We start from the raw sequence: 20,916 nt of genomic DNA, 5'->3' as shown, positions 1-20,916 counted from the left end.
TCATAGTGGAAGGAACATAGTATGGAGCTCTGTGTATAGGGCTAGACCTTCTCAAATGCATAGTCAGTGTTCAAGCAATTACCATTCCCAGATGTGGATTTTGATTTAAGCATGCGTCTTTGATGTGGGCTGCCTCATTTCAGCTTCCAAACAAAGAACAAGCCCCTCCGTTCTGTTCAAATCCGTGTTCATGGGATATCACCTTAATCAGGACTGACGTTACCTGAAATGCATTTACGTTTGTGCTGAAAGCCCAAGGTCACAACAGATAATTCAAAAGGCTGCTCCACAACACACTGTCCTAGATGACGTTTTCCAAACCCATCACATCACAAAAAGGTCAAAGGTCCCATAACTCTCATGTTGGACTATGCCCTATCAATGGCATATTTCCTGCAACAAAAGAAATCATCCCACAAAGAAAAGGGTGCCGTGTGTTGTAGAGTGAGCAGCACCATGATAGAGGCAGAGAATTTGTTTTCATTTCATTGCTGGAAGCATTCCCAAAACCCATAGCAAGGTGCTGAAAAGAATCACAAAAGACAGAATCCATCTCATCTCTCCTTGCCAATGCAGGCTTGTCCTCTATTGTGTATTTACTAATGGTTTGTCCAATCTGGTTTGAAACGTGCCAAGCAATACACAATCACGTAAGGGATTCTATGGGTGCCGATCAAATTTGTCTCCTCCTTCATGCAAAAATGAAGGAACTGATTTTCTATAAATCAGGCAGCAGCCTAGAGCTTCATTCAGCGCTGTGCCATTCATGGCTGCGTGGGTGTGTCCCAGGCCTGTAGGACACAGAAGAGTATCAATTCTTCTAAGACTGCCCTGTAAATGCTTGGACTTCCTGGAGACTTGCCTGTACCTGCTGAATTTATTTGCTACATGTAGTAAGAAATATTTGGCACTCCCCTAGCACCATCCATCTGAGGATGTAAAAGAGCCTTGCAAAATTAAAAGACTGAATTAATGAAGCCTCACAACTCTGCCAGAATTTGATTAGCATCTTTTAACAGTTGGGGAAACCAAGGCACAGAGGATAACTTGCCAAGAAGAGAAGCCAGACCTCTTGCCTCTCAACCTTACACTTTAACCACAGCTTACAGGGTTTTTTCCCTCATTTTCACAGACCCCCTCAGTAATACTGGGAAAATATATATTAACATTGATAGCATAAATGAGAATAGAGTATGACCCGCTAGCAATACTGATATTCCCCTCTTCCACATTGGAGATGGACAGACCAACAGTAAGGCAGTGGAATAGACTGCCTAGGGAAGCTGTGGGCTCTCCATCACCGGAGGTGTTTAGGAAGAGGTTGACAGCCACTGGTTGGGGATGATCTAGGTGTAGCTATGCCTATGTGCTACTATGGGTATTTCCCATGCTTCTGGGCTTTGCTGGTTGTGCCACCCCACCCAACTATATGTGTCAGTGTGTTTTTAAGCCTCCCTCAGAGGCACTGAGAAAGGCTTGGGATTTTGACTGGGGTATGCCAATGCTCCTGCTGGGCCTTAAAGCCAGAGTTTCCTGACTAGAGTGTCTTGCCTTTTCACTCAGGGTCTGACCGATCACCACATTTGGGGTTGGGAAGGAATTTCACCCCATGATCAGATTGGTATAAATGGGGAGGGGGTAGGGGGCTGCCTTCCTCTGTAGCAGAGGGCATGGTCCTCTACCTGGAATCTCTTCAGTGTATATTAGCAACCTGTTAACAACCATATTAAAAGCCATGGCAGCACTGGCTGCCATGGTCTCCCTGCTTTACCTGTGGCAGGTTATGATGTTATGCTTTGTGTTGTATCAGGGTTGATAGTTTTACCAAAAGGTTAGATTATGGACTTGTATAGGATGGTTTTGGTAGGGATGATCTTGTCTCAGGCAGGGGGTTGGACTAGGTGACCTCTGGAGATCCCTTCCACCCCTACACCTCTATGATTCTATGAATCTCAACACTGACAGTAGTTTCAACCATTCAAGTCAATGGAGTTACAAAAATGGTGGAAACAAAAGGTTGTGGGGGCATCAGGACATGGGAAGCAGTGTGTAGTGCAAGTGTGTGTTACTGTACAGTAACAGGCTGCATGCAGCCAGCTATCATGATTGAGTCTGTTATCATTCTGGCTGTTGGAGAGCTTGTCCAAACCCTGACACTGCCAGGCAAAGCATCACCCCTGTGCTGCTTCCCTGTGTCTAATGCAACATCTGCTCCTTCTCAGAGACCCAGGGCCTCTCCTATCTGTCACTGGGTTTTCTCATCCCGCACTCCTGGGGCCCTGCATCTTGCTTTCCATCTACTCGCTAACACAGGCAGAGGTGATGGAATTCCCAGAATGAGCCAGTGGGCAGACAAAGGCTCTGCCGCCTCCTCGTACTCCGTTCTTTGAAGACGAGACATTGTACTGGGCAACAACAAGACAAATACTGCGAGGGGTTAGCACCTTGCCCTGAAACTGCATGTGATGTGACAGGGGAAAGGAAGAGACTTATTAATGTGGAGTCTCTGTGTCTTCAGAATGCAGCTGTTATCTCTCACCAAGCTCTGATAACTTTGCAAGAGATTTCTTTTCTCCTCCCCTTCCCACAGCTGACCTATCAGCACTTTGCCAGGTTTTCCATTCCCTAAACATGCAGGGGACATTAATGTATGTCAGATTAGATCCACGTTAAGCAGTTCTGACCAAGTCAGAGGGCTACAAGGTCCCATCAAGCCTGTAGGTAAGGAAGGCGGTTTACTCATTGTGCAACAACTGACTTTACTGTGGGGGAAATATCTGCACAGAGCTGTGAGAAAGAAGAATGATAGTTCCTACACTTTTTACTGCCCAGGGTCAGCTGACGACCTGCTGAACCTTTACTGCCTCTAAGCTCCTTAACATTACTTCCACAGATGCAGGCAACCTGTCCCTCCAAAGAGGCATAGATTTAAATCCATAATTAGCACATTTGGAAGAGTCGCCACAAATGAGATTAAGCTGTATGCACCACTGGGGAAAGTGGCTGTGCCTCTATCATGTCCAACTGATGGGTCCTCAACAGAGCTTGGAATATTCGTCTTTAGATCCTTGTCTGCTTCTCTCTTATTAGCACATCCCTCCATTGCCACATATGGTGCCGTTAACAGGAGTAAAATCAGTCAGTTTCTACAGCTTGGTGCTAATGCTAGACACAGGATGGCCATATTTGTTGTCAGCCACTGAGAATATACTGCATTTGTAAAGGGACTTCCAAGGCAGTGAAGCATTAAACTAGGGTACGGGTCAGAAAAGGGCATCTAAAACAGCACCTTGTTAACACACCACACACCTGCTCCCTCCCTCAATGTTTTCCTGAGTCCTAGCTGCTTTATCTGCTGACAAAAACCTGTTTTTAGTGCTGTCAGCACTGCAGAGCTCATACAGCTGCACAGAGTAAAGCTGCATTTTAGTTTGCCTGATGCATAACCAATAAAACTGGCCAGTGAAGGTAGGAGCACGATATTCCTTACTGGCCTGCACATATGAGGCAGAAAGACAGCAGCAGCTTTGATTCAAAGGCCCTTAGAAGAGCCTAGCTAGGAAAATCTTATCTTGACTTGCAAATTGAATCCGCTCCATAGAGAAGCCACTGAGTGAGACATGTTCAGATATCACAGTGAGGACTATGGTGTAGATGCCTAGAGAGGGGAAGAAAGCAGTTAATGTAAAGCATCTCCTAACACAATTTGACACAGAATCAACTCTGACCATTCTCACGGGATAGCCTTCCTATCACCTAGTGTCATTCAGCCATGGGGATCTTGGCAAAGGGGATGAAGCTCAAGCACACATGGAGAAACCAAATAATTAACAATGTTACAAAGCAGGAAAGAGATTTAGGAGCAAAATTTTCACAAGCACAAAGGCCAGCAAGGCACAGAAAATCAGAACTGGGCACCTAAGTCCCCTTTCCACTTGATACATTAGAAAGTCTTCATCTGGGCCCATGTTCAGTAAAAGCTGAGCCCTTCCTACCTTACTGTCACTCCAGGGAACAGACTTAAGAAGGGTGATTGATTAAGAAGGATCACTGAAGAAGGGTGATTGTGCCCGAAAGCTTGACAAGAACTTTTTCCAACTACTCAGTTGGTCTAATAAAAGATATCACATCTACCCAAAGGACCTTGCCTGCCTATGTCCTTAGACCAACATGACTATGACCAGAAACCCAGCAGGGAACAGACTGGAACTTGCTTGCATTCCTTACCAGGTGCATCAATCCTTTATTTAACTCTATGAAGAAAATCTCGAATTTCAAACTGCCACTTCCTCATGAACTAGCCTTTTGCTTAGGCTCTCGTTAGTGGAGGTATCAGTGGGAAAAGATGAGGATAAAAATGGTTTCTTTGATGTTCTCAGAGACAGAAAGGGATCTGGCACCTTTATCTGTGAGTGACAATCATCTGCAGGTAATTGATTTAACTACTTGTTAGAGTGCCAATTAGAACCAACAATAACTTGATTGACCTATGACTGCCTTGGCACTAACACCGCTTTAAAAATAGGAGAAAGACAGAAATACATGCTTTAAGAAAGATAAGAGATCCAAGAGAAGGGTTTCAAGACCCTTTTGAGGAACTCACTGACTTGCTAACGAGTTGTTCAAAACACATAGGAAATACATTTCAGTGGTTTCAAGCTCAAATGACACCATGTTACCTCCACCTCTTTTATCTGTCTAGTAAACATATTCTGATCTGATATTGCCGGCTTTAGTGCAACAAATGTATTCAACAAAAACCATTAGCAGTGCTACCTAATTATAACAACACTTTATCAGAGACCCATGTCCTTACACATTTATCAGAACACTGGAAGTATCTATGTGGATACTTTCCTGCATGCTTATCAGTGCACAGTTTTATAAAACACACTGCATTGCACAAAAAGAGAACCCACTTAGCCACTGAGCCCTGGTAAGATGGAGCTTTTGCCTCTAGACCAGCAGTTCCCAAACTCTGACAGATTGCACACCACCATTTTAAAACGATATGACCTTAAGTACCAACACAAATTTTTCAGTTCAACCTTAAATACTACCAGTAATGTTTTGTCATATAAAGTAGTTATAATAAATCTGTTAACCTGCATCACTAACAGGGTGTCTGCATACCACTGGTGGTTCTTATACCACAGATTTGGGAACTGCTGCTCTAGACTCATGCATGATTTGGAAAGCTCATTTCAAGGGAAAGGAATTATTTGGGTCCAACTCTCAGGAGGTGAAAGTGTTTGACTAATAAGCTGGCTTCATGGAATTCCATTGCCAGGCTGGAGACAGCAGGACCGCAACTGGTTGGGCAAAAAGACTGTGACTGGTAGCTGGGCAGGAGTAGGAAAGCTAAGACTGTATGAGGAGCTAGTCGGGAGACTGGGACTAGCTTGGGAAGGAGACTGGGACTGCAAACTAGTAAAAGAGGAGCTGGTGAGCACAGCCGACAAGGGGCACAAATTTTATCTGGCTGAACAAAGAGAACAAAACAAGGAGCAGGAAGTGAGAAGAATGCTAATGTCATCAAGTAGATAAGGAACAGTATGGAGATGGAAACTAAGGTCCAGTGGGGATGGGGAATAAGGTCTGGGGGGAGGCAGAGCTGCAAATCAAGGTAAGAAAAAGAGCCAAGATTGGGGAACTTGGACTGGTTGGGCAAGGAGACTCGGATGAGAAACTTGAAGAGAGATAATGGACTGGTTAGATGAGGAGAGAAGAACAAGAAAGATGGGAAATGGGCAGGGATAGCTTGAAGGGGTTGAGGCAGAAGTCATCATTCTTAGGAGCTGGAAACAGGCAGATGAATCTGTGTCTAACAGAGCACACTCCCCTCCAGAGCCTAGATGGGATCAAAGATTCCCGAGTTCTCCCATTCCTCTGCTGTCAGCAAGTATCTGAAACCCAATGGATAAATGAACATCTCATCTTCTTCTAGCATTGGTCCACACCGAGGATGATGACCTACAACAGCTACTGTCTACTTCATTAGCTCAAGTGGCAAAGGGTCTGCTTCCAAACCTGCTAATGAACCATGTGGGTGTAAATATGACGCTATACGATTAAATTGCTAGGCTTCTTTTTCCATTTGCTTTTTAAAAAACCCTCAGATACAAAGCTGCTACATTAAAAGAACATTAGTGTGATTACAGAGTCAAGCACTGAGATTAGGAAGAAAAATCAGGGTTAAGTTTGCCTGTGCACGTGCATCCTATTTTTCCCCATTAAACTTCTGCCCCATTCAGCGTGCAGGAGAGAGTTGTGAGGCTAAAGCCAGGCTTGCAGAATAGAAGACTGTTGTCAACAGGACTCCTGGTCTCATGTTTTGTAAAATTGGGAAAGCTTGTAGTGAGAGAGGCAGGGGTTGGTTGCAGGTAGAGAAGCGATGGTCCCATAGTTAAGACAGCTGAATGCCAGCTTGGAGAACTGGAGTTTATCCCTTTGCCAAGGAGTTCCTGTGCAATGCGTGAAGTCACCAAGTGGTCACTAGTTGGGTGTGTTCCATATTTTTGGAGATTCCCAACTTGAGAATTTGAGGTCTGAGTTACAGAAATGCTGAGCTATGCTTTGAACATCACAAATGCTACAGAACGCTGAACAGTCTGAAAGAAGTCAGTTTCTGGGCATCTCAAGCTAGACATCCAAAATTACTGGCTACTTTTAACCTTCATCACTGTGCCTCACCTTCCCATCTGCAGTTGAGGATATTGCCTTCCCTCTCATATCACAAGCATGTTTTGAAAATAAATTGATGTTTGTGCAGCACTCAGATGCTCTAGTGATGAGTACCATAGAGAAGCAAATTAATCATTTTGTTTTCAGAGCAGAACTTGATGAGGGTACAATAAATAAGGCAATGGGTCCACATTGAACAGGAAAGTAGAAATACTGAAAATCAAAATAGCATCATCCACCTTGTGACCTGAATGAGACTGGGGTCTGCTAAAAAACAAATAGCATGTGATCGGGTAATTAAGGTTTCACAGGCAACCTTAATTCTGGCATGTTCTAATTTTAGTGTGCTTGATTTAGCAACCTCAAAAAACATTGCAATATCAGTAATAGCAATGGCCCCAAACTTTGCCACGTCATTATGGTAATAAGCTGCAGCATTTTATTTAAAGAGCCATTACTTTCTTTAAATGTAGCACGTCATAGTACCTAAATGTTGCTCATACATGAATGACTTTATCACCACAATAGCCCAGTGTAAGGCAAGGGATAATTTATTTCCATTTTACAGATAAAAACTAAGGTACCAATTAAATGAAGCATATTGTCCAACATCACACAGGGGATCTGTGGGATATAGTCAGAAATTGAATCCATATTTCCTGAACACTCTGCCAGTTAACGACACAACCATATTTGTTTTTTGTTGCAGCCTGATCCAAAGTCCACTGAAGTCATTGCAGTCCATCCACGTATCTCAACCAGACCCCTGATCCAATCCTACTGATTAATCCAGTACTACTCAGGTAAAACTTCCACAGAAACCATGGGAAATTTTACTTGGATAAAGATAGCAGGATCTGATAGCATTATCCTAAACCAGGGGTAATCGATCCCTGCCCTGTGGGCCAGACCTGGCCAGTGGAGCTGTATCATCCAGCTTGCAGAGCCCCCCAGCAGGCCAGAAATTGGACAGTAGTAATTGCTACTCCATTACTGTCAAATTTCTGGATCTGCAAGGAGCCCTGTGAGTCAGATAACGTGTCCCTGCACACTAGATCATGCCAGCGCATGGTCAGATCCAAGCATGCAGGGTGGTCTGGCATCTTGGGCCAGACTCACAGATTGATCACGCAAGCTGACCCCAGCGTGGGATCCAACCTGAGGACTCACCCTGCGTCACTCATCTGGCCCACAGAACCAGAAGGTGAGGTGCCGCTGCCCTACAGTTTCAAGGCATTCACAACTAGTCTGAAGATAGACAAGTATTTGAACTACCTACATTTTCACCTGTATCCGTGACTGGTGAGTAGCTGCTATGTCTAATGGAAAGCAGAGATTCTTACACTGAAGTCCTTTCTACCGTCTCCCTTCACTTTAATACAGAAGTCGCACTATTACCAGAACTTAGGTATGCACTGCACTATGCACTGGAACAACATGCAGCTTTCATTTTGCTTTTTTAGGAATAGTAAACAAGGCACAAGATCAGACTAGAGTGGGTGGTTTCTGGATGTGGGCAGGCATAAAACAATGGAGAGAGGTTGTACACAGAGCCATTTTACAGCAGCAGGTAAAGTGGCTTTACTGATTCAGAACAGGGATGGCAACACCTGCCCTGATGCAGTGACAAAGTCACTGAGGGCAGTTGTACGTTTCATAAATGATTTTTCCCATTCTTAACAAAACAATTATATGATTAACCAATTTCTGCCCAGGCCCACAGGGACTCCCCATGGAGCCCTTCAGGAATCAATGAGTTCTGCCTAGACACAACTGGTGGCCTTCTGTTTCAACCCTGCCCCACCACAAATGCTACCAGGTGTAGTAGTTACTGTGTGAGAAGTACCATGGTAGGAAACCCTACTGCTTGGAGGATCGGACCAACATTTAGGAAATAACAGTATATTATTTCTTAGGGACTCTCAGAACTGGGCCTGCAATTCTGTTTAGAGCATCTCCATTGGGTGTTATGAAAATGGTCCCGATGTCTCAAATAGCAATGTGCAAAAGGCAGCAGGAGTGATTGGAACAAAGATTCTATTTGCATATGAATACTGGAAATAATGAAAAGTTAAAAAGCCAAAGGGAAAAAAAAATCCCATGATCTGAAAGTGGAATGGTTTCTGAATAGAATAGTTTTTCATTGTTTTCCACAAGGCCTCCGCTTCTCTTTCATGTGGAAAAATAATAGCATAGGTTACTGGGCAGTGCATAAATATTCAGTTCTATTTGCATCCACAATTTTTACTATTTTTGTCGTTTAGGTATTGCAGCGATTCTCAGTCCATTCTAAAAAGCAGTAAACTCCATCTACTTTGCAAGCTGATCCTGGCTGGAGAGAGAGCAGATACCACCAATATCCTTCACTGTACCACAAACCAAATAGATCATTGATTATTTGTCTGTTATTTTTTATTATTAAACCAACTGTACCGGATCAATGCTTCTTCCAAGTTATAACTTACGATTCTATCTGCCCACGGAAAAAGCTATCGAAGTCTCACATAAATTGTGATCTAGGAAATGCACCTTTGACTCTGCACTGATAGGCAATTAATCACAGATGCAAATCAACTCTAGTAACTAATTCATGGATATGCACCTAAGTGTACTAACCAATAAGCAATTTTATTAGAAATTTCTAAGGCACTTCTTAACTGGTTCTAGAACTAGTCCACTGCATTAGTCACCAGCATTCAGGGCACTGGGGTTGGCTTTTATAAAGGTCACTTTGTTTCTTTTCCCTGCACAATGGACTAGAGGCAGAGATCAACAGAACATTAATCTGTATTAACTCAATTTACTCCTGGAGGGGTCAGAAATTTGTCACTGAATTAACCCTATTAGATGTAAAACAGATACTTTAATGACAGTCCATGATGAAAGCCACTGTCATGTACTAAAACAGGAAAAACCCTCACATCAGTGTGAATCAGTTACTTCAGTGCAAGTCACAGCAGAATCAGGCCACTGTAAATAAAGCTTAAAATATCCAGTCCACAAGTTCATGCTGCCAGCAGAGCACAAAGCAACAGTCATGAATTCCCAGCTCTCCCCCAAAATGTTTACAGGTGCAGGGACTACTCTCACTGATGAAACTGGTTTCCCCAGAGACACAGGAAACAAGAGGTAGAACCTAATTCTCTATTTCCCTGGACCTTGCATTGGCTTTTAGACCAGCACACACATGCACAATGCAGGGTAGAACTGCACTGATGACTAGGCAAGGTGCAAGGCAATTGAGAATCTAGGCTCTTATGCTGTCCCAATACCATAAAACCTGCCCCTGATGCCAATCAGAACCAATTAGTGTTGCACTGCATAATTTGCAAGGGAAGAAATAAAGTCCATTGGGTCAAGGAGAACTAGTCCTTGGAAACATTTTGACAACAACTGCCATTGGTGCAATCTGCTGCATTTCAAAGGCCAAGAAAAAAAGAAAAGAAAATCTGCTCATATGCATAGGAGGCAGAACTCAGTCACCTCCAAGAGGGAAGCTTTAGCAGGTCTCAGAGAAGGTGGGAACATGAGCCCCATCAAAACCAGGAAAAGGGTCCCATTCCTCCCTTCAGTTCCAACATTGGCCACAGGCTGTACTCTCAGCCAAGTCCTTTCAGTGGCTGTCACCTTCAAAGGGATAATGCCTCAAGTCACCTAGCAGCAGGGCAAAAGGGGGAACAGTTAGCCCACAAAAGAATCAGAAAGGACCGTATAAAAATATATTCCAACCAGTTTAGCACATCCATTATGGAACTAGTGCTGCTAGTACGGACAGCAGGGAAGAGACAGCATACATTGTGTGCCAGGTTTCTAGCATCAGGTTAGAGAGGAAGACAAAACAGCAATATATCAGCTTAGCTGGAACCAACCACCAAGGAAAGACTGCCTTGCACCTGAGGACTTCAGCAGACTAGCATCCCCTTCTCTGCACAAACACAAGGCTACAGCAGACAAGCATTTCATTATTAATACTAAAAAATCACATACACGCTTGTGACCTGCTGGGTGTTACAGACTCAGCCTGATCATTTGACTGAGGTGATTCAAACTTGCCTGTATATTCCAACCCTTTGTGCAACACTGTGAATGCCTCTCTAATGGAGCACCTCACAAATAAAAACTTACCTCATCACTTGTGCTATTTTAAGTAGGAAGTGTTGGCTACCTAGCAATTCCAGATGAAGACAACCATAGGAGCATCGCACCTTGGATAAGAGGCACATTAGCTACTATATTACCAGCATTTTTGACTGGAGTTCACCAGTTTGGTTTCATGCTAATAAAATAGCCTTCAAAAAGAGATGGGGAGAATGAATACCCCAAACATGTGAAACATGCCATCCCTGGTCTGTTTTAAATTAAGTCCACTCACTGAACCAAAAAAACTTTAAGAAAAGCACCTTTGACATCCTACATGTAAAAGAATAGCTATCCTAAGAGGCTATAGAGATTTTGCTTTGTTTTTAAAACTCTATAATACAAAGATTAAGAGCCAAAATTACGCATTTGTTGCTGTTTCTAAAAGCCAACCACTCACATTCCACAGCAGTTGTGAGATATCACTTGATCTGCCACAACTGAGAGATGATTTTAAACTCTTTTCAATCTGGGCGTGAATATGGTTATACTTGCAAGGCATAAGTAGCATGATGTGACTATTGGAAAACCTTCATGCTTGGTCAGCTTAGCATTTGGGACACCTGAATGCACCGAATGTAAATGACAGTGCAGCCTTCCAAATCATATAGCCCTCTCTTACTGCTTGTTACTGCAAGAAAGTGTCAAGTGATCTGATCACCCTCAGTTATGGATCTTTTAAATGTGTGAACCTTTCTTTCTTTCTTTTTTTTTTTTTTTACATCTGCAAAATATACTTTCAGGGGCTTGGTACTGATGGACAAACAACCCCTCCCTTGTCCCCAGCGTCTTGTAAATCTCTCTGATCCAATCCTTTATGATTACAGAGGACTAGTGGAAGATTTCAAGAGTTTCAACAGCAGTATGTTATGTGTAAATATATATATTTGTATGGTGTGCCTCCACAATGTGTTTTTAATGTGATATATTAACCTGTTGTGATTAAAGTTGAAGCAATAAACCCTAGGCACTGATTGCACTAGGTAATTAATTATTGATTGCAGTACTTCACATACATATTGCAGAGGGAAATTCACCTGTGCAGTAGCCTTCAACTAACTTAAAAATACCCCCATACAACCCTATTGTCCGTGACTGAGTGCTTTAAAGAAACTGGGCTCCGCTGCTTAGGAGTTGATTTATTAACCTGAGTGAAAGGTGGCTACTTCAATGAAGGGGAGAACAACTGTTTAGCAAAAACAGTCCAGCTGCCCAGATCAGTCCCCCAAAGGAGGAGTCACACACGCACACACTCTTCAGCATGCTCTGAAGGACTAAAGCGCCATCCCCTGTATATATACACACACACACACATGCATGCATGCACATGCACACACACACACACACACACTTCAGCATGCTCTGAAGGACTAAAGTGCCCTTCACTGCACATACACACACACACATGCATGCACGCACGCACACAGGAACACTCTTCTGCATCCTCTGAAGGACTAAAGTGTCATTTCCTACATAGACACATGCACATGCACACACTCCTCAGCATCCTTTGAAGGACTAAAATGCCATTCCCCCCCCCCACACACACACAAAGACACACACATGCACACACTTCAGCATCCTCTGAAGGACTCAAGTGCCCTTCCCTGCACATACACATGCTTGATGAGTGATGCTGCAGTTGTTGAGGAACAACTCTTGTACGTTCAGGGAACGGCGAGGTGGATTTGTAACACAGATGCTGGAAGGCGCAGGCGACACAGAATGGGGCTGGAAGCAGGGAGGTAGGGGAGGGTTTGGACAGGGATGATCCTGCCTCCCGCAAGGGCTTGGCCCAGACAACCTCTGGAGGTCCCTTGCAGCCCTGCTCCCCCGGGATCCCGATTCTGCAGGAGGAGTCGGGAAGCAGCAGCAGCAGACACCCGGCTCCGGCAGTGCCCGTGCATCAGGTGGGGGGACATTTCCATTTCCCCGCGACACTGAGCGGCTGCCCGCACTCTGAGGACACAGGTGGTGCATCAGTGACTTAAAGCGATGGTTCAAAGGAGGCAGGGGCATGGCACGCAGCTTCAGGAAGATGCCCAGAGCTGGGGTTGGCACCTGCCCTGCTCAGCACGGGCTTTGCCCTCCAGCTGCTGGGGGAGCTGCCCAGGAAAGTTCCCCCGGGGCGGGCGGGGGGCGGAGGCCGTACCTGAAGTCGCTGTAGGGGTGGATGATCCAGAAGCCGGCCGACTTGACCCTTTCCTGCTCCCGCTCCACGGCCTTCTGGCTGCCAAACATCCTCAAGGAGAATTTGTTGACCCCCGGCTGGAGCATGGCCCCGAACTGCCTCTGCATGAAGCCGGCCTGGCCCAGCCTCTGCTCCTCGTCCGGGCTGATCTGGTCGCCGCCGCCCTCCACCTTGATGGAGGTGGAGGTGGAGGTGGAGGAGCGCGGCTGGGGCTGGGGCTGGGGCTGCCCCGGGGGGGAGGCGGGCGGCGAGGGCGCCCCGCTGCCGGGGGGGCTCCGGTCCTCGCCGGGCGACGCCGCTTCGCCCTCGCCGCCGATGAGCCGCGTCTCCTCGGCCGCGTCGTGCGGGTGGCGGCCGGCCAGCGACGACAGGCTGCCGCGGAAGCGCCGGCAGTCCCCGTTGGTGCTGGTCTTGGCGCCCTCCGGCACCCCCGCGTCGCCGCCCGCCAGCGGCTTCAGCCGGATGCTCCGGCCGCGGCCGGGGTCCCGCTCGCCCGCCGCCGCCGCCGCCGCCTCCTCCTCCATCGCCGCCGCCGCCGCCGCCGCCGCCTGGGGCAGGCTGTACAGCCGCTTGCGCATGGCCGGGGGCAGCCTGTCCGTGGCGGAGCGGCTCTGCGCCGCCCCGGCCCCGGCCCCGGCCCCGGCCCCGGCCCCGGCCCCAGCCCCGGGCTCAAGGCGCCCGAGGCCGGCGCGGCGTGTGCCCAGGCCGGGCGCTGCAGGCGCGGGGCGCGGGCGGGCTGCCCATGGCACCGGCACCGGCACGGCCGGGAGCCACCCCCCCGCGGCGGCCGCCTGACATCAGCGCCCAGCCCCTGCCTCTGCCTCTGCCTCTGCCCACCTGGGGGGAGCCGCCCGCCCGCCGGGCTGTCCTCCCCTCCTCTGCGGATGGGCTGCCCCCGCCCGCGCCGCCGGGGAGGGACGGGGACGGGGACGGGAGCCGTGCCTGCTCGCGGGAAGCAGACGCAGTTCACCTTGAACATCCCCCTGCTGCCTGCGGGCTCGCCCAGCCCATTTTAGGGACTTGAAACGCCGCCCGGCGGGGGTGGGGGGCTTCCCTTGGGTGTCCCGGCTGCCCCCCCCCCCCCCCCCCCCCGGCTTGGAGCTCCCTCTTTTTTGGGGTGTAAAGGACGCCTCGGGTGTCTTTGCTCCTGGCAGGTGGGGACGTGCGGGGGCTTCCCTGTGACATGGGGGAACCCACTTCCCCGCGAGGCTCCCCCAGGCCCACGCTGTCCCCCCCCCGTGAGATTTTTTTTCTTTTAAGTGACTTGTTGGTGGCCCAAACCAAACCAAACCAAACCCATGAGTCAGTCCAAAACTGTAAGCAGCCCTGCCACTGCCAGACATCCTCCTCTGCCCCACTTGTGGCATCAGGTGTTTCCGAAACCTTTGGCAGGTGTCCTACATGCAGGCTGAGCCGAGAGGGTTGGGGTTCAGATGCCCCTGAGTTTCGCTTGCCCTCAGCCGTATGACTGCAGGAGCAAGCGAGGGAGAAGTCTGCCATTTCCGTACAGTGGGCATAAAGCCAAGATCTTCCCACTCATGCAGCAAGTGGAAGGTTAACTATACATTACCTCCGCCAGTACTGCCCCATGCCAGAACAGTGGTTATCCCTGGGTACAACTAGGAAAACCGCCTTGGTGGTCACAGTGTTGGGGTGGGAAAGCTTCTGTCCCTTCCCAGCCCCTCACTGAGTAGACTCTCACCCTTCAAAGGACCCAGACAGGGAGGATCCCTCCTAGCCCCTGCCCATTTGCCTTTGAGTTGCACTGATTGTGGTTTCACATGAGATCCTGTAAGCCCCCAGATTAGCAACCTGGTCCGCATCCCACTCCCCTGCCCTCCACTGCTGTAACCCCATTGAGTGAATTACTCTGGGGATGCATTTGGCCCATGCATGAGATGCAATTAACTGCTACCTGTTTGGAATACATCAGGCACCTGAGGCCTCTTATTCCTTCCTTTCTTTTATATTCATTTTTAAAACAAATCGGGGGGGGGGGGGGGAGGGGGCAAATGGTGGAGCTTTGCAGCACTGACCAGTGCTGATAAGTGGCAGAAAATGAGGAAGTCCCCCAATAATTCCCAGGAGTATCTCTGCACATCTGCTTTAACATGCACATAGGCACCTTTTCTTTCCCAGGAGGCTCTTGTCGCTGGCTAGGTATTCTACTCCAGAGATTTATGGCAGCAGGATATTATTCATTTAAGCTCTGACTTCTAGGAAATGCAGCCATCAGCAGAGTGACTTCATGCGCACACGTTGCACATGCTTCATTATCTTTATTCTCTCTGGATTCCTTTTGTGCAAGCATCTATCCCCTTTCTTCCCCCTCTCTGGCCTGACCTAGACTGACCAGGACTCTTCTGCGACTGTGTATGATTCAATTAACCAGAGAGATTTTTTTTCTCTTTTGTGGACAAGGTTTTGGGGTATGGCAGTGGGGAAATGTCTCCATTTTGAAATGTTCCTGCAGATTAAAGAGTGTAAAATAAGCAAAAGATAGGATTAGAGACTTGGATGGTCTTCTCCCACCCCTGTACCTTTTGGCTGATACAAGGAATGGTGAGATGGGCAACCTTCTGTGTCTTAGCTGCAAATTGCCTTTCAAACTGAATGGGGTTTCACTAGTGAGATGCATCATATCTGATACTGAGGCAGCTTCTTACATGCAGTCGAGAGGAATCAGTAAGGAAAGGATTTAGAGGCTCTAGCTGCCTGTCTTCCTTTGTGTGTGTTTTGTTGCTCCTTGCAACATGTTTGCATCAATTTTTCCTTCCTGGACTTTCTGGTGTTATCTTTTCAACCCTGCCTTACTGGAACAACGCCAAATTAAAGCGCAAAAGAGAACTGGAGATAACACAACAGGAGGGACTCAAAGCGCAAGGACGGTTCTTACCACTTTCTATGGCTATGAGAAGAAAATGGCTGAGGGCGAAGTTCAATCAGTACACTGGGCGCACTGGTACTGTTCCCAAGTGGGGAAGCCATGCCTGAACGATGCAAGCCATTTCAAGCAATGGTCCATCCTTCTTAATACCACTTTGCTCCTAACCTTGTATTCCATATATGCTCTATACATTATAGGAAAAAGCAAAGTTGGGATATTTTTAGGAATTTTCACACCATTTGTATGGGACTATTTTCTTGGTAGTGTTAGAGAGTGATGTTGTAGCCATAATGGTCTAGGAATTATGTGAGCAGTAAGGATGTTTTTGGCGGGTATCTTTTATTGGACCAGCTACATACTTGGGATAGAGTTCAGCAAGCTTGTGAAAGGAAAATATTCTTCTTCAGACCTGAAGGTGGTCTGAGGAAGAATGTCTTCCTTTTGAAAGCTTGTCTAATTCTATCCCAGCTATGCAGTTGGTCTAATAAAAGTTGTCTTCCAAACAAATCCTTATGTCTTGACTATTTTCTTAACGTCCCTGCCTCTGCCAAGCCTTAGTCCCAGTTCAGCAGTGTTTAATTGCACACACCTGCTTAAACCTACCCCTTTTGAGCACAATGTTTTAACAGGAGCTGAAGTCCCATTGATGTCAGCGGACTCTGTGCACATTTAAGTGTAGGAACATAGATAGGATTGGAAGAGAACACCAAGCTCAACGAGTCCATTCCCCTGCAATTTCAGACAAGTGGTCCACAGGAATATCTACGCTGACCCCTTAAAAACCCATACCACATGCCACAAAACACTCCCTATTACCTCCCAACAAACTTGGGATCTTTAGTACAAAAGCCTCAGAAGCACAAAAGCCTCAGAAACTACAACATGCCACAGGAAAAAAGCAGGAGTGAACAAGCGCCTGAGTGTTGTGCTGAACCTGGCTAATATCTATAATGGGTCAAATATTCAAAATGCTCAGGCACAAGAGTGTGGAGTTCTTGTGTAAGCCAGGCTCTTGACTGTGGATGCCAAGCACTTTTGAAAATGTAGATCCATGAGTCATATGTAGCAGGCTTAATGGGACCACTAAAAACCTCTTAAGATGTTTTAGAAGTTGCTCAAAAGAGGCTCCAAGTCAGAATATTTTTACCTGACGATATCTCTGGACTGGAAACAAGTATAGGAGGGTTGGAATCATACCTTTCCAGTAACATAAAGCTGTAATCACATCATTATAACAACTTATTATCTTTATTATGGCAATGTCTTCCCTGAGAGTAAACGGACTTCACAGTAACATTTTGATGCACGAGAAAAGCTGATACTGCTGTAGCACTCAGCCTTGCTCACCATGTAAGCTGTATGGGGAAATCCACTTGTGGGAGAAAAGAGGAAACATTTTTTTTTAAAAATTGATTGGTTGTTTTTTTCCCCCCCAGTGATGTTTTTCTGAAGCTGCTCAGAGATCTGGAATAAATCTGAGAGAAATGAATTTAAGGGGATAAGTGCAGGTGAGGCAGTCAAAGATGCAGATTAAATTATTTAGGATGTGGTTCTAGAAACTGTGTATCACATCCATGTACAGGGTTTGTATGTGTGTATATATGTCTATAGACAGACATTAGGGGCACGTGTAGATGAAACGGGGGCCCTAAACTGAAGCAGTGGGTTTTTAAAAACAACGCTTCAATTTAGGGCCCTTTAAACCCCCATGTCATGCCCACACCTGAACTTACCCGCCTCTCCAGTGGTGGGGAGGGGAGGGCAAGCTGCCAGCGGGCGAAGCAGTCCCTGGGCTACACGGGTGGGAGGAGCTGGTACTTCCTTCCGCAGCAGCAGCTGCCCTCCCCTCCCAGGTGGCACCTGCCTGCAGGCACCTGGCTCAGGCGGTCCCAGGGGGCACCGCAGCCATGGAGGAAAGCACCAGGCCCCCACAGAGCTCAGGCAGGAAGGCACACTCCAGGGGAAAAAAGAAAAATCAGGCTTGCTGCTCTTCTTGGGCAGAGCCTGCTTTCCCAGGCTGCTGCAAGGCTGCCTGCATGGGCTTCCTGCAGAGCCCCTGAGCTGCATGGAGGCCAGTGCTTCACTCCACGACTGTAGGGCAGCAAACTAATACTCCTTGGAGGAGTATTAGTTTGCTGTGGCCCAAGTCATTTAAGGGGCATTATGCTGCTGAATTTGCTATTGCGGCTGGAATTACTGCGCAATACGCCACTGATACCTGCAAACACCAACACCATTAAAGTGGTGCAAAAGCATTTAACCCACTTTAAAGTGTTGTGCACACATGCCCCTCGTTTGATTTACACCCGGCCAAGGCTAGGGCAGCAGCAGTGTAGCTCTCCTCCATACCGACCTCATGGGACATCTTAACGGACCCTTGTTGATATAGGCTGTTGATGTACACTATAGGTTATCCAAATTGCATATTTTAGCTTTAAATATGCTAATGACATACATTTAATAAATTATGTAACTTCATATGCTTTATGTATTGAAACAGCATATCTATTTTAAGGACTTGACCAAATTCCCTAGAAGCCTCTGGAGCTGACACAAAGAGCCAGCATACTAGTGAACTTATGAATCTTGTTAATGTGAAACACATTTAGCATGTTGGATACTAGAAGGAGTTACTTTATGGACTAGTGGGCATCATCCAGTCTAGGAAGCCCCATACATAGAGGAGTAAGGTACATATAAGAAGGTAAGGGGGGCTGCCCAGTTTGGTATCTTTCAGAATGTTAAATCTTGCCCAGCTGACACCTTCCAAGGACTCATAAGAAACTGTTTTGTCCAGATCCACCAGAGGATCTCAGAACAAAAAGCCTAAACATTTCCAGCCTCTTGCCTAGACTGTAGAAATCAAATCTCCAAACACTCACTTGGGGAACATATTGTTGTAGCTGAATTTTAGACCCACCACCACTGTGCTCAGTGAGTCCAGGAGAAATATAGAGGAGGAAATTTAGTAAAGAAGTTACACTTTGCATTTCCTTATACTCCATTCTGTCTATTAAGGTTCTTAATCTTAGTGCTCTACTAGTAAAATTCATTTGGGTTATCTGGCCAATCTCCTATTGACCTAATATAGTAACTGAGAAAGTGATATCCAGGAAGCAATAAGCTCAAAAGTATAGAAGTTTGTCATCATCACCTAATTCATAATCCATCACTCATTCAGTTTGGGGTCCTCGGCTGAGATTTCCAGCAAAGGAGTCAATAAGCTTCTGGTATAGACAGGAGGAATCAGATGAGACCTCCACATCATTTCTGATTGTTCAAAACAGGCCACTACTAACCTACAGTCACTTCTGGGAAGCCTATAAAACTTTGTGAGACATGGAAAGTCTATCTTAGGCTTTTGGTGACAAACCACTCATTCTCCTCTTTTGTGGCTTACATTGTTCCTAGAAGCTAATAAAGAAATAGTCATCCTACACATCTAGAGGTAACCAATAAGAACACCCCATTTAAACAGATGGGTGTGATGTCACACTCATGCTTAATGAAATTCAGCTAATTGCTTGGCACTCCCATGGCACACCTCCTAGAGACAGCTGCCAGAGTGGGACAGCTGAGGGGGAATAAGCAGGAGGTGAGGCCACCTTTAGATCAGAGGAGAGTACTGGAGCATAGGTTAGGAGGCACTCCAGAGGAGAAAGAGATTATTCTATAGTAGGATTTGGAAGTCACAGTAAAAGTTCAAGAGAAACCATGGAGGCAAATGTGTGATTCCTGAGGGCAAGAAAAAGGCTTCCTATAGAACTTAAAAGTGAGGGTGAGAGAAGGAAGAAAACCCTTCTGATGCCCAAGAATGTAGGTGAGAGAGGCAGTATTCAGAGTCTATCAATAAGAGTTTGGGGGTATGGGATAGATCTGTAGCAATAATGGTATATGGAGCTTGGCAAGAGAGGGTGGCAGAAAAACTGAGTCTTGGGGGGTGGAAAATGAATTTGGGAGTGGTGTGAAGAGGGAAAAATTACAGGGCCAAATTCTGCTCTTACTTATATCACTACAAATCCAGGGCAATCCCATTGCTTTCACTTGTGCAATCAATAATAGATTATATAAATCTAACTGTTACACCCTGCAATACACTGGGTTGTATACTGTGTTTCTTTGTGTGTGTGTTTTGACATGGCTCCTGTTGTTCTGGCCATGTGCTCAGCACATGGCAAGCCACAGCCTGTATCTGGGGGAAATATGTAAAACCCTCTGGTTTCCTTGGCCAGAGGAAGCAGAGGCTGCTTCAGGCAGACTGATTGGGAGAGAGACTGAAATGTGTCCCTCCTGGACTGGACACGGCTTGGCTGAAGTCACACCAGGCGTATGAGAACAACTCACAAAGGTTCTGGGGTCTTATTTATCTGCCTGCTGAGATATTGGAAGCCAGGAAACCTGCTCCCCATGGGCAGGTCTCCCCCCACTCTTTGCTGGAGAGGCAAGCAAACACTATTTGAAGGGAAAGCCTCAGGCAGAGGGAGGGAAATTCTGTTCTGGAGTTTGAGATGTCTTGATGCCCATCTTGCTGGGGTCATCTGACCCCTGCAGTCTTTCCTGACCGAGTACAGGAGGGCTGGACCCGATGATCTGTAAGGTCCCTAAGAACTATGAAACTATTTCCTCCCTCTTTCTTTTCTTTTTTTCTTAAGTGGGTTAACACAAGGGCTATGCGAAGCTTTGGGTGGTGATTTGATTCAGAGGAGATTCAGCCCGATTCGGTGGCCGAATCTTTGAATCCGAATCGAATCGGGGACTAATTAAAAGGTCCAAATTGATTCAAAGCTCTCTGAATCTTTGTAAGCTTTGTGAGCTTTGATGATTTGGGCAGTCCCCGGTGGCTGCAGCAGGGAGCTGGACCCAGACTCGGAGCTGGTAAGTAGGGGGCGGGGGAGGGAACCACGGGGGGACCCCTGCCAGGCCCCAACCCCCATCCGCTCCCCCAGCCCCCCCCCACCATGGCTGCCCCGCTTACCCCAGCTCCTGGTGCTTTAAACTGCCCCCTCCCCAACTCACC

The 20,916-nt window shown here is 46.7% G+C and overlaps 1 protein-coding gene across 2 annotated transcripts in view; it reads right to left on the bottom strand.

Moving 5' to 3' along the window:
* The window catches only part of HCN4 (hyperpolarization activated cyclic nucleotide gated potassium channel 4), a 166,445-nt gene that overhangs the window by 134,991 nt on the left and 10,538 nt on the right, over nt 1–20,916 (bottom strand). Inside the window, exon 1 of one of the 2 annotated variants that reach the window (XM_014604470.3) lies at nt 12,974–13,565. The exons of the other annotated variant lie outside the window; for it this stretch is intronic. Coding sequence (XP_014459956.2) covers nt 12,974–13,536 — 563 coding nt within the window. The 5' untranslated portion in view covers nt 13,537–13,565. Of the gene's footprint in view, nt 1–12,973; nt 13,566–20,916 lie in introns of those variants that run through there. 2 annotated transcript variants of the gene reach the window in all.

This window comes from Alligator mississippiensis, chromosome 11, assembly GCF_030867095.1.
Source record: "Alligator mississippiensis isolate rAllMis1 chromosome 11, rAllMis1, whole genome shotgun sequence".
Lineage (NCBI taxonomy): Eukaryota > Metazoa > Chordata > Crocodylia > Alligatoridae > Alligator > Alligator mississippiensis.
This window is presented reverse-complemented; position numbering and strand designations above follow the sequence as displayed.